At 35.2% G+C, this 13675-nt stretch overlaps 1 protein-coding gene across 2 annotated transcripts in view; it reads right to left on the reverse strand.

The window, feature by feature from the left end:
* Positions 1–8446: 8446 nt before the first annotated feature.
* LOC126236068 (ubiquitin carboxyl-terminal hydrolase 31) overlaps positions 8447–13675 on the reverse strand; it is a 339074-nt gene continuing 333845 nt past the window's right edge. The window contains exon 12 of one of the 2 annotated variants that reach the window (XM_049945121.1): positions 8447–9663. In XM_049945121.1, the coding sequence (XP_049801078.1) occupies positions 9490–9663 (174 nt within the window). In that variant the 3' untranslated portion in view covers positions 8447–9489. The remainder of the gene's footprint in view (positions 9664–13675) is intronic. The other variant, XM_049945122.1, reaches the window with a different exon arrangement.

Genomic DNA, 13675 nt, shown 5'->3' on the forward strand with positions numbered 1-13675 from the left:
TGCATCAAATAGCCTCCTAATGGGGTTTGCCCCCTTAGTAAAGTTAAAAGTTGATCAATCTGAATTTACAAAATTTATAGTGAATAATACAGGACATAAAGACATGATAGTTAATAAACTGGAAACATCCAAGTTTACAAATACTTCTTCACATGGCTACTTTCTTTTTCCCATTAACTCTTATGCTCTATGTGGATAAAGAACAAGTAAACCTTTCACAAAACATACAGTTTATTTGTAATCATATATTTATTATTAATTATTGATATATTTGTATAAACATTTCCTATAAAACGGGCATAAGGCATCTTCCTTATATCACATGGAGATATGGAGTCAGGGCAAGATCAGGAATGGGACAAAGTGAACTGCAAAAAACTAAAAATAAGCATTCTTTAACAAATGACACCACAATCAGGAGCAAGTAAGCAGACACTTTGTCTGAAACCAATTATTCCTGCTTTAAACATGCGTAAGAAGTTCTAATTTCTTTTTTGAAGATTTGAAAAAAGGCCAGGCATATCATGAGCTGATAACTATTTATTAGGACTCACAAGGCACATTTCATGTTTGGTAATAGTGCAAATGAACACACTTTTATAGTCCAAGTTACATTTTTCTCATTTTCAGAATCACAGTTTATCTTACATTACACACCAATTTTAAATTTTTTACATAGATAACCACTCCATACAGTCAGAAGCAAAGATACTCTCGCAAGTGTCTTTTTTAATAATTATTATTAAGGTGGCACTTCCGCTGCTTTTCCCACTTTCTCACACATCATTTGATAATTTTCCTATTTCTACGGATCTAACATTAATTCCCTGTACATGTTGAGCCTCTAGGGAGGAACAGTATACACAAATATAGACCAAGTAATGGGTACCATTCATGACATTAGTTTTAATCAAAGTAGCAGCACAGCAGCTGCAGCAACAACAGATAAATCTTTCTATCACATATGCAAAAATAAATAGAACCTATGAGTCTACATTTAATCTGTTTAACTCTTTCAAACAGTCAAGTCACATTAGTAGCTAACTGTAATGTTGTAAAGAGTTTCCTTCGCCATTAAAATGTTCTTTTGATTAAATGTTTCAATGAATGCCATTTCTGATGAAATTACACACATTTAGTTTTCAATGTACACATCTTCCTCTGTAAGCAAGCATATTCTTGTTGATGTTTTCTGAAAATTACACACTTATCTTTTAATATTTTTCTATACAACACTGTACAATATGAACATGAAATTGCTTTTTGAAAGTAATGGTCCTAAGTGGAGACAAAGATGTGGCAGGAAGTTATGCCACTGGTTAGTTTAACAAATTAGTTTCCAGATGGCTAAATAGATCTGCTAATGACATATGACAGTATTCTTGATGGAGTTACACTTAAACTGTCTTGAAAATACAGCCTTACATAACTGCATATAAAAAATTAAAGGTGTAAGTAAGTACAGAAGAATCAATATTATTAAAAAAAAAAAAAAAAAAAAAAAAAAAAAAAAAAAAAAAAAAAAAAAAACCTGCTATATTTGCAATTTACATTGTAATCCACTTAACAAAAATGTCATTACACTTAATGGTACAGTTTTCTTTGGTTTGGAATCAATTTCAACAATTGACAATTGAATAGAAAGGGTCTATATGTCAAAGCAAGCAAATGCAAGTTAGGTGGTTTATCAATGTTTCATGCAGAATACTTTTATAAAGGGTTTATGGCTTCAATGTTTTTGTATAGTTTTTAATGTCCTCATAATATGACAGGTGCTGTATCTCCAGTGGTACAGTTAGCAAGTAAGGGTCCAATCCCTGCTTGTTCTCACCAGCTTGTAGCACTGTGTTTACTGCATGTAGTACAAAATGTCTTCCAGTGGTGATGTTAACTTTCTAAAAAGGAGAAAGAGATGCTCTAAAAGTGTTTCCAGGGAAAGGAAGAGACTACGGAACAGTGGACAAACCTACAAAAACTGCAGACAGAAAGATGGGCCAGCAAAACAGCCTTCAAAAGCTCATGTAAGTGAAAGTTATATTTATACTCCTACCATAACCTACATCTGTATTTTCAATCTTGCAATCAGATAACAACAACAATACTACTACTACTACTACTACTACTACTACTACTACTACTACAAGTGTAACGAAGAATGTCATGCTTTGTCAGCTGAATTTAACCAACAATTGTTTTTGGATTTCTACAAGTGCACATTGGAGCAACAAAAAACATTTCTTCTTGGTCATATGCAGCTAGGTGTTGTAAAGAGATGGCAACGAAAATATGACGATGTCCTGCAGAAAATCTCCTACGAACTACAGGCTACTACACTGTTCCAGATGGTAACGGTAGTCATGTACAAGTCCATCGTAAAATTTTTTAGTTGTTGTTGTTGTGTTTTTTACTGCCTCACAAACATATCTAAGTCTTGCAAGAGAAAAAGGAGAATATGTTTATGTTGATAACAGGGGACAACACAGTGCACCAAGAATGTATTCACAGGAAGTGAGGAAGCAAATATGTGAACGCATCAAATCTTTTCCTGTAAAAGGCTATTTAAATATTTTACTGTCCAATACTCAGGTATGAAAATTACGATAATATGCTCACACATTCAAGAATATTCCTAATTCAACATTTGGACAGATCAGATTGGATACTTTTAGTACTTGTGACTTACTGCATGCCAAATTTTAAGTGTGACCAAAGCAACACCAAACACAAAGCAGCCCTCGAGTGTCACCAGAAAAGGCAATGTCTGCATTACATGAAGATAGAATTTTGTCACAGACACCTAGTACTGGTACACATGTGATCACAGCCGATTTACAGAAGGTATTTTATATCCCTTTATTGACACATTCTGAGATGCTCTGCTACTGTCAACTGTCCTGTTACAATATTTGTATTCATGTTTGTGATACTGAACATGGTGCGTTCATCTCTGTGACACTGAAAATGCATACATGTGTCTTTGAAAGCTATTTCCCTTCTTACCTCCAACAAGAGAAAGTTGGTAATTTGGACTGATAATTGTATCGTACAAAACAAAGTAAGATGATGGTTATTACTCTTCTGCAAAAGGTTGCTTGAATAAAATCAGTCATAAGTTTGTTGATAACAGTCTTTTGTTTCTGTCTTGCAACCATGACTTTGCTATAATTGAGAAGAGGAAGCGTGTCATTAAGATGTCTGCACCACACGATCTAGAAATATTAATAACATCTAGTAGGGCGAAACATCCTTATCTTGCTGTAAATATGGACAATGATTTCAAGGGTGTTTGGAGATAAGGCCTTTGTATGTGTTAGTCAAAATGGTACATTACCCCTTTTCAAATATATTTTTTCCAAATAGATTTTTCTATTGGAACAGTGAATTTTCTTGATTATTTTCTTTCATAACACATTCATACAAAATGTCTGTCACAAAATATATTCCATTTTCTGTTGACTAATCTTCTATTGACATAAAATATGTTTATCGACCTTTATCGGGTCTTTATTTTTGGCACTTAGACCCTTTCTAATTTATAGTGTTCAATTGTCCTCTTCTGTTCAACCGACAGTGTTGAACATGCTTTGCCAGGGACAGTCACTTTGCAAACAATGAAAACTTAACACAGTACCCAATATAAATTTAAAAAACGATAGATTGTAAGCAATGCTGGCTTGACGTATTAAAATTGTGCAGTTGTATTAAGCAATGAGTGTTTGCAGTTTTGGTAATAGAATGAATAGGACCAGTTCAAGAACATTTTTCCACGCAAGCAACTTACCATTTCGTCCCCTTTTCCCTCCTACACTTTCACCCATGTCAGTTATCAATACTCTAATCGCAGTATGTCCTCTGTAAGATTCTTAAAAGCTGTGGTGCCACTGGCAGCCTTCTCAGCTTGAACCCACAAGCAGCAGCTTGTGTCGCTTGGGCCTTTACTGGCTCGGGAATGAATTCCGAAAACACAGGAAGGGGGAGAACTGTCCAGCACACTGTTACACTTCAGTTAATGTCAAATACTATCTACTGCAGGAAAAAGGGAAGAAGGGTATGGGTGGTAAATGCCAATTACTAATGTGCAAACATAGATTCACAGAAAAGTGTGATCTTCAGGAACCCTCAACAATTACACAGTATTACAAGGAAACGAGGGGACAAAGCAATTAAATTTGTAGCAGAGAAATAGGTTTGCGTAAAGTGAAGTAAATACACAGTAGCTCACTAAAACAGCACAGGAACACACTAAAGAAGTACAAGATGCCATAGGTGCAATGTGTGTGGGAAAAACACCAGGAAGAACAATTCAGGTCTAGTGACAAATAATCAGAAGATCCATACAATGCAAAGGTCTGATTTGCAGTGGTGACAAGAAAGAGAATATTTTTCTTTTTTTAAAACACCAGAGAAAATAATAACCAGAAGTGACTCTTTAACAAAAAATTACACGGTATTTACATTTTATTTTTAGAAATGAAAAATACATGTATCAGTTACAAGTGTACCTACGACAACTGCCCATTTTTTCACACAGAATCCACAACTGGTTACAAACCTTTCACTGTGTTAGAATGTACTGCTTATGTCACAACTTAAAACAAAATATTAGAATGATTCTGATGCTAAGATGCATTTCTTAAATTACAAAGAATGCTAAAATGATACACATGAGAAATCTCTCTTCCTTGGATGATGTTTTCTAAATAGTGTTCAAGACTTTGGAGCCATAGGCAAGAAGAAACACTGTTTGAAAGACTGATGTATTTGAAAAGTAACAGCAATGATTTGCATCGGAAAATGGTGAGGTTTGCTGTGATTGTGTTTTCTAACTCTATCAACAGCACACTGATTAGAGATTCCTTACAAGGCCTGTTTTGACATAGTGTTAGAAGTTATGACATTTTCTTGTAGTGATTTAGTAAAATTGTGAAAAAACCAAAGAAATGACAGCTGGACATGGTTCTTTCCAGTTGTCCCATCGGCATTTTATTTCTCATTGCATTGCTTGGTAAAATGTTTAATGTCTTATTCTTCAGTTCACAGCAATTTATAGGAAAATAGTTGCCAAATACCTCATATGATGTATAATAATACATGGAAAATCTGTTTTACAAATATAAATATAGGCAAATCATTTTTGGAATGATTAAGAGAATCATCAATTTATACAACTACAGCCTACAGAAGACACTGTTAATCAGCCAGCATTATAATACACCCAGAAAGCAAAACAGGAAAGGAATAGAAAACAGTACTATGCAAAGGGTGAAAAAATTGTGTCTCAAATGCCAAATGTCTGTATTTATGCACTACTGCAAGAATGTTACAGAAAGTTTCGAACAGATCAAGACCAAAATAATACCATAGCTCCTGATCAGCCAGTTTCATTTAGTAATTGTTGTAAGAGATGGTTCTGTAGTTGCCTCTAACTGGCTAGGATTAACAGTAATATCTGTGCTAGAAACACACCTGTGTACTACTTTCTTACAACAGCTTTACTATCAAAACAAAGTACCTCATACTGAAATAAATATGGGCTAATTACAACAAAGAGGTATATCAGCAATGCAATATTCAGTTTTTATGCTATCAAAAGTCACATTATGGTTACAAGTGAAGATTCAAACTTTCCTGCAGAGCACAGACATCTGGCAAATTTCCAACAGCTGACATAGGAGGTATTAATAGTGAAAGATAGGGCCATAAAGGTGCAAAAGAACAAAGGAAGACAACAGCTAAAAGCCTGCACATTACATTTCCACTTTGACTGCAAAAAATAAAGAAAAGCACGAATTACTGAATGAACAGTTTACAAAATTGTAAATTTCTCTTCACTAGTAAGCTAAGAAGTAATGTAATAATATCAATGACTCAAACAGCTGGTTGATGATCGTGGAAACAGATGCTTGGGCAAAAATGAAATAACTGTGTTAATTAGAATGCAAAACCATATAATGTGTTTTAAATAGTGTGTATTGTAAAATGCAGATAAAATATGAAATAAAAGGTGGTGTAGACACAGTCCACAAAAAACTTTAAAGATAGAGACAAGGGATATTGCAGTATGCCTATGAACTATGAGGACTAATATTGTTGTGGAACAAACAGTCAGTGGTAATCATACTGCTGGAAGTAGCAGAATGTTAAATTATCTGGTGCAAGTCAATGAGATGATAAGGATAAGTAGTGTTATAAAAGAAATAAATTTTTTTCTCTGACATTTTACATTTATGTGCAACTGGCTTGGAATGTTACATGTCGTAAGACAATTGTAGCATCAAGTGCCAAAATTATATGCAAGAGTGTGATGGGAGACTGATAAATCATTTAATTAGGTGATGCAATTTGATGGCATATGAGCATGTCTCATCTAATTATACCAAAAACTGAGAGGCAAATAATGTATATTACAAGCTGATACTAGTTGTATAATACTTTGGATGCAATCACCATGGAACGCAAAATGTATAGCTCACACTAAGAAATAAATCAGTAATTCCTAACTGATATCATCAGCAAATTAATTACATGTCTTTTTACATTTATTTACAAATATTTACATCATTCGGCCAACTATGCCCAACATCTCATCACAACACAATAACACACAGAAAAATTATAGAAAATTTTGGCCGACTGTGCTCCAGCAAGTGAAACATGAGTTTTGTCAATGACATGAACCATACCAGATTGTTAGGATAAGAAAAGAGGGCAGCTTAGATATCTCTACTGTACACCGTGAAGTTCATGAGCACAGATTTGCCAGTGTCGTGTTTCCAGAATGACTAATGGCAACAAACATGTTGTTTCATTACAGGTTCCAGTTGCCAGAAGTGTTCACTATTTCAGAATCAAGAATAAATTATACACTTCTCTACACAAATTGGGGAGAAATAAATATGACTCTGATGCAAACATACTACCTCTTCACTTTAAAGGTCTAAATGGCATAAAATGTTGAGTTTCATGACCAAGCAAAGGAAAACAATAAATGTGTACAAAAAATTTAATGTCATAAAAACAGGGACAGAAAACGTCAATCTCCTAGTATTCAATTTCATTTTTCAAGAGTTGTGAATTAAAGGACGTGACACACTGAAAGGTTAAAAGATATCATTCAGGAATTGCTACATAATTTATTTGCCACCAATGTACAATTATCCAAACAAAAGACCACTGAAAAACATTTTAAGCCTACTGTCAAGAGTCTCCCATTTCCCATCTATTTCTCTCAATTGTGACTCATCCTTCATTTTTGCTATTCCCACAAATTTTGTTTCCTTTTTTTCCTCTCTTTCTCACAAGGAAGGGATATTCATTTGCAAAACAAAAGAACTCATTATCTTGCTTGGCTATGTAGAACTTACAAAATAACTGTCACATTCAGAGCCCCATGAAAAGGTTGGGGAGAATGGTGTTTCTGATGCACATGTGTAATACTGTGTTGTGTTTTACGTAATAGACATTACAGTTAAATTCTGTGAAATGTCTTATGATCATATGCCATTTTAAATTATAAATGAATGTGTACTTGTTTCAACATAAATGCAGAAAAATTTTTTGACAACAGAACTAATTATATTGATGTGAATCTGGAGTACAGTACCAAGTGGAAGAAAATAACGAGTTATCAGATCTTGTGCACAAGACGTGGAGATAAAAGAATATGGATCAGGAGGATAAGAAGAATGGGGCTGAGGGGTAGGAGAGGTGGTATTAATTACTTTTCTTCAAAGCTTGTATCACCCTCCATCTTGGGAGGTGGCATGGGGGAGTGCAGAGTTTGTGTAGACCAAAGTACGTTGTTGGTTTTTTCTCTCTCTTTTTTTTTTTTTTTTTTTTTTTAATGTGGGAGAGCTGATTTTCTGTCTTAAGCTACATTGCTTAGTCAAGGAGTTCTTTTTAAATATGTGTAATTTCACTCATGACAATTTAAGTGCAACTGATAATATAAATATGTAAACCACACCAAGTATTTCAAACACGTAAAACAAATGATCAGTATTTTATATGAATGCTGAGAAATATTAATACACTTTCCATGAAAATTTCTGAAATTTTTGATAATATGAGGTATACAATACCAGGAAATAAAGTTTCTGTTTATTGACATTGACAAAACTTGTAATCGACAATAAATTACATTTCTTGCTACATGTATGTAAAACAAAACATATGCCTCTTATTGCAAAAATAAAAATCTTTAACACAAAAAAAATTCTAAGAAAGATACATTAATGTCCTCACTACAAAATACCTGACACCATAAACAAATTCCCTTACAGAAATACAAATGCAACAGCATTTGGTTAATTTCAATACATCTTCGGTTAGCTGCCATCACTTGCATCATCATCCTATTTTTTTTTTTTTTTTTTCAATCCACATTTCTGAATTTTAATCTCTCTCTTTCTCTCACTTGCTCTCTCACCCCCCCCCCCCTCCCAAGGATAACTTAATCACAATAACAGATAGTCGAAAATTCCAGTACACAACTGTTGCATCAGTTTCTGATAGGTGGTTATGGTTTCAGTTACTTGACTAAGTCACATTTGTCTGCATTGTTTATAAAATCTACAAAAATCTTCGGCATTCCATCAGTATGTTATAAATTGATTAAAAAGTTAACAAAATTAAAGTAATAATTCTTGTCTGAACTAATTTTTTTTTATGGATGAAGTGCATCAATATTGGTGCAAGTATCTCCAAACACGCTGCTAATTTCAGAGCATGTAAACCAGCCATCCATAAACTGCACCAAGAAATCACCTTAAGTAAATCACCAGCTCAACTGCTAACATTTTAGCAACCATGGTGGTTGCCTCTAACTTGATTTTCTGCTTCAATTTACAAATGGCTCACATGCTTTTAAAAAATGAATAAATTTTAGAAAGCCATAATTAACCTGATCTTAATGTATTAGCTGAAGAGCTTTTTCTCTGCAGTACAAATATCAAAACAAACTGTGGAATATGATCCATATTCAAGTAGCATCTCTATAATGATCTGAAACATTGTTAAAGAATCTTCTCTGTATTCCAAACTAAATGTTTACTTTGTATCATTTTCATACTTACAAAATTCTGTAACTGCACTACATCATATACAGATCTTGAAATATAAACAACTGTGCAATAGGAATATTACACTTGAAAATACATCATGATATGCATTCAGTATTACTTTTGAGAGGCATCTAAAATAGAACTTCATGATAGTTGTACTTTGGAATTCAGTGAGGTAACTGCCATTAAAGCAAATATGCCGCATAGTAAGAAGCCTAGAACACGATAACCGACGACGAGTAACGGTTTAGGTGTAATGGTTTGTTTCCCTGTTTAACAGAGCAATTTCAGGCCCACATAAAAGTCCTCACAGCAACCTCGAAGCAGATTGTACAAATGTCTTCTGCTTGTAGAAACTGATGTTCAATGTGAAACAGGGAAACGATGCCAGCAGTGTGACGTGAGGAAAAACGAAGTCCTCCTCCTGTCACACACACGACTCCGTGACGACTGTAGGCGGCTGGACATCTGCACTCGGCAGGGGTGGGGGTGGGGGGATTCCAGCTTCACAAGAGACATCCTGCCTCTGGTCTTCAGCACTCTCCTTCTGTGTCACTTCTGCTGGCACCTCGTTCTCAGCTGATTTCTGCTCTTCCTTCGGCTGAAGAAAATGGATGTAAATGAAAGAGGACTGTATTATCTGAGCAAACTGTCACAAAAATTTCAGCTTGAAGACAAAAGATAACGTGTCAAAAACCTCTAGTTCAGTAATAATATTACAATTAATATAAATAGTACTATGCGTCATTTAAAACAAGTCATTATGTTTCATTACATGAACAGAAAACTGTGCCAATAAAAGTAGCACGTTGTTGTTGTTGTTGTTGTTGTTGTTCACCTCTCAAATACATTAGTTTTTGCACAACTGCTTCTTTGAACCTCATCTGACCTTTTTGGGAAAAAAGGTACATATACCATAAACAAATTTCAGTGTTTTAAATGTTCATCATCAGGTAGATTATATTGGTAAAAGTCTCAAAATATAGTGTAGGCCTTCGGTTGTAAAGATGAACGGAAATGTGAATGTAAAGGTTTCCAGTGGTAACAGTTTTTTTCACTGTCAAGTTTATGTAACATGCACATACTTTTATACACATAAATAAGCAAAGATGGCAATGTGCGTGCGCGCGAGCGAGTGGGGAGGGGGGTTGTCCAGGACCAAGGTTAATAATGTAGGCTACTGTTAAAAAAGGAGACAATAGTATTGCATTTGCAAATGTTGTCATATATGATGACCTTGGATTGTTTGCTTTGGTGTTTTTATATTTAGAACATTTGACTTTGGGATGGATATGTAGAATATTGATACTTGTCTCATTAACAGAGTATTTTGTTCCTTGCAGGTGGGTCACTACTTCTAACGTGTCATATTTTGTGATTTTTAGTGATAATGTTTTACCTGCCTGCGGTACGTAGAAACAAACACAGTACAATCATTACATTTTGTACACACACCTATGGTGTAGTGGGTTTATTGTCTTGCCGCTATGAGGTAATTGCTGGTCAATCCTGTTAGTGGTGCGACAGATATGTTCATGACTATGCATTTAAAGGCAATGACACTTTGATATGAAATATTGATGAGGAATGGGAATGTGTGGGGTATGTTATTCTCTATGTATTTTTATGCTGCGAGTCTCTCACCGCTGTTCAGTGTTTCAATATGTCTCCTGATGAGTAGCTCTGGTTATTTTCAATGACTGTTTGTTTCATTGTTTCCATTCCTTGCTCGAGTTTAATTTCTGAGAGCGGTAGCTGGACTGCTCTGTTAACAGTATATTGGAATGCTGCCACTTTGTGGAGTGAGATGAAGTGTTGCAGATGGTAGTATGCGTTGTAGTTGGCGAATAGTGTTGAACCAACCCGTGTAAAGTAATGTTCTGTGAGATATAATGAGTTTTTATGTTTATGCATGAATGCCCTACTGCAGCAATGTTACTTTAAATCATCGACACATGTGGAATGTCGTTCTCACTTGAGTCTTCTATAACATCAATTATATATCTAAATGACAGAGACACAGTTTTAGACTTCCATACATAAAATTGTACAATTAAATGATAGGAGCAAAACATGAAAATGACACATTGACAGAATCAGCTAACTCTGTGTTATAAATGACAGTGATTGTTTCACAGGTGGAAAATGGAAAGACACCAACCAACCTTATGAATACCTTCACTCACTTGGGCAATTCATAAGTATAATTTAGTGTTGGAAGATAGGACCATCTACTGGGAATGATCACTTGTCAAGGAACGGGATAGAGGTCAGCACAGAACTAATGTGAGTGTGTTCACTGTGTAAAGATCGATGTAATTATCTTATGTATAATAAATTCTTGGTGTGGTAGCAGAGTGCGGTTGTTAATTAAAAAGAAGATTGTTATTCAATAAAGTAGTGATTTGTAAAATTGGGGAATGCTGACATTGAGGTACTGATGTTTGATGGAGAGGACAACAGAAACTGGGAAAGGTGAATGGCATTTGAGATAATGAAAAAGTTGGATGAATTATACTCCAAGGAATCAACAAAACTGTTTGCAGAAACAAGTTGGATAAATTAAATTAGCAGGTGGGAGAGTAACAGGAAAGGAGAAACTAAACTACATGTCAAGAACCCTGCCACAATCTTTCGAGCTATATCGGTGACTCTGTCAATATTTTTATAGGAGGAGATCAGACAGTTGAATAAAAGTAAAATTTGAATGATAGGTTTGAAGGAGAAAGATGAAAGTGAAGGTGTAACATCCAATGCATGTCACACAGGAAAGAAAATCAGTACAAGCTACAATGAAGAGTTGTGTTACAAACGGGGAAAACCAAAGCATTTCAGATGTTCATGGATATGTGGCAGATATCATCGAGGAGCCTGTGGAGGCAACAGGCAACATGTACAATACTATCAGTGTAGATGCAGAAACAACAACTGGTCACAACATTGAGGTGAGTAGTGTGTTTCAGGAGGTGGTCAGTACCGAGAAGGCCGAGACTATTGACAGAACGGAGGTGGAATGAATATATAAGCAAGAAAGAAAGGAAATACAGGATCAAAATATTTTAGCCTTACAATTCTTTTATTTCAAATGTCGGAGAGTGTCTGCATAAGAGAAACCAGTATTGCTTCTTCTATTCGAAAGATGCCCTGTATGCTCACTTAGAGTAGACAGAAAATGTGATCAAACAAGCTGAAAAGACACAAACAGTGTTTCCAAAGAAATGATAGCAATTATTTGTAAAATGATTTTAATTAATAAAACTTTAGACCAGGAGTCAGTAACACCGAAATTTTATTGTTTAATCTTAGGAAAACTGTAATTTAACTAAAGGTCACAATTTTTTTCAGTGGCAAAGTGACAATCAGGATGTCGTGTATGGGGGGTGGTGGCAGAATACTGCGTGTGTGTATGACCACCAACCACCTGTAGACTGGAATGACTGGTCACCAGTAAACAGTGGCCACAGATTGACCACCCAGTGATGGAACATGCTGCTGAACACAATATGCTGGAGTTCAATGGCTGCTTCAATCCTTCTTCCTCCATAGCACCAACTTCCCTGAACTACACAGATGGGAGTTATCCTTGCAACACATTCTTCATCCCCATAATCCTGGCCTCATCTCCACTAACTCACACCCTCTATCCAGCAGTCTCCCCTTCCTCTGTCCTGTCACACCCTCCTAATCCACTCCTCCACATCATCCTCTTCTTGTGTCACAGGAACTAACGAGCTCCAGTGCCTGTGAGTCACATTTGTAACTTATGAGTACACGTTTTCCATCTGTGTTGTTTATATTCATCCAGCTGCTTCCCTTTTCCCCAAAGACCTCTTTATTTTTTCCTGTATGCAGCATGTCTTTCCCCTGGTGAAGTATGTTTTTAAATCCTTACATTCATCCTCTAACCATTCCTGCTTAGCCATTTTGCACTTCCTGTCAATCCCATTTTTTAGACATTTGTATTCCCTTTCACTTGCTTCATTTATTGCATTTTTATATTTTCTCCTTTCATCATTAAAATTCAACATCTCTCATGTTATCCAAGGATCTCTACAACACCTTGTCGTTTTACCTATTTGATCATCTGCTGTCTTCACTATTTCATTTCTTAAAGCTATCCATTTGTCTTCTTCTGTATTGCAAGTAGCACTAGTCAACCATTACTTAACACTCCCTTAAACTCTCAGCAACCTCTGGCCCCATCTCATTAATTTCTTACCTTTTTCCAATTTCTTCAGTTTTAATAGAGAGTTTATAACCAGTAAATTTTTGTCGGAGTCCACATCTTCCCCTTTAAATGTCTTACAATTAAAAATTTGGTTATGAAATCTCTGCCTTACTATTAAATAATCAATCTGAAATCTTCCAGTGTCTCTGGATCTCTTCCATATAACCAACCTTCTTTTACGATTCTTAAACGAAGTGTTGGGAATTATCAAATTATGCCTTGTGCAAAATTCTACCAGGTGGCTTCCTCTTTAATTCCATTCCCAAAGTCCATATTCACCTACTCTTTTTTGTTCTCTTCATTTTCCTACTTCCAAATTCCACTCCCCCATCACAATTAAATTTTTATCTCCTTTAACTATCTGAATAATTTGTTTTATCTCATT

This window comes from Schistocerca nitens, chromosome 2, assembly GCF_023898315.1.
Source record: "Schistocerca nitens isolate TAMUIC-IGC-003100 chromosome 2, iqSchNite1.1, whole genome shotgun sequence".
NCBI lineage: Eukaryota > Metazoa > Arthropoda > Insecta > Orthoptera > Acrididae > Schistocerca > Schistocerca nitens.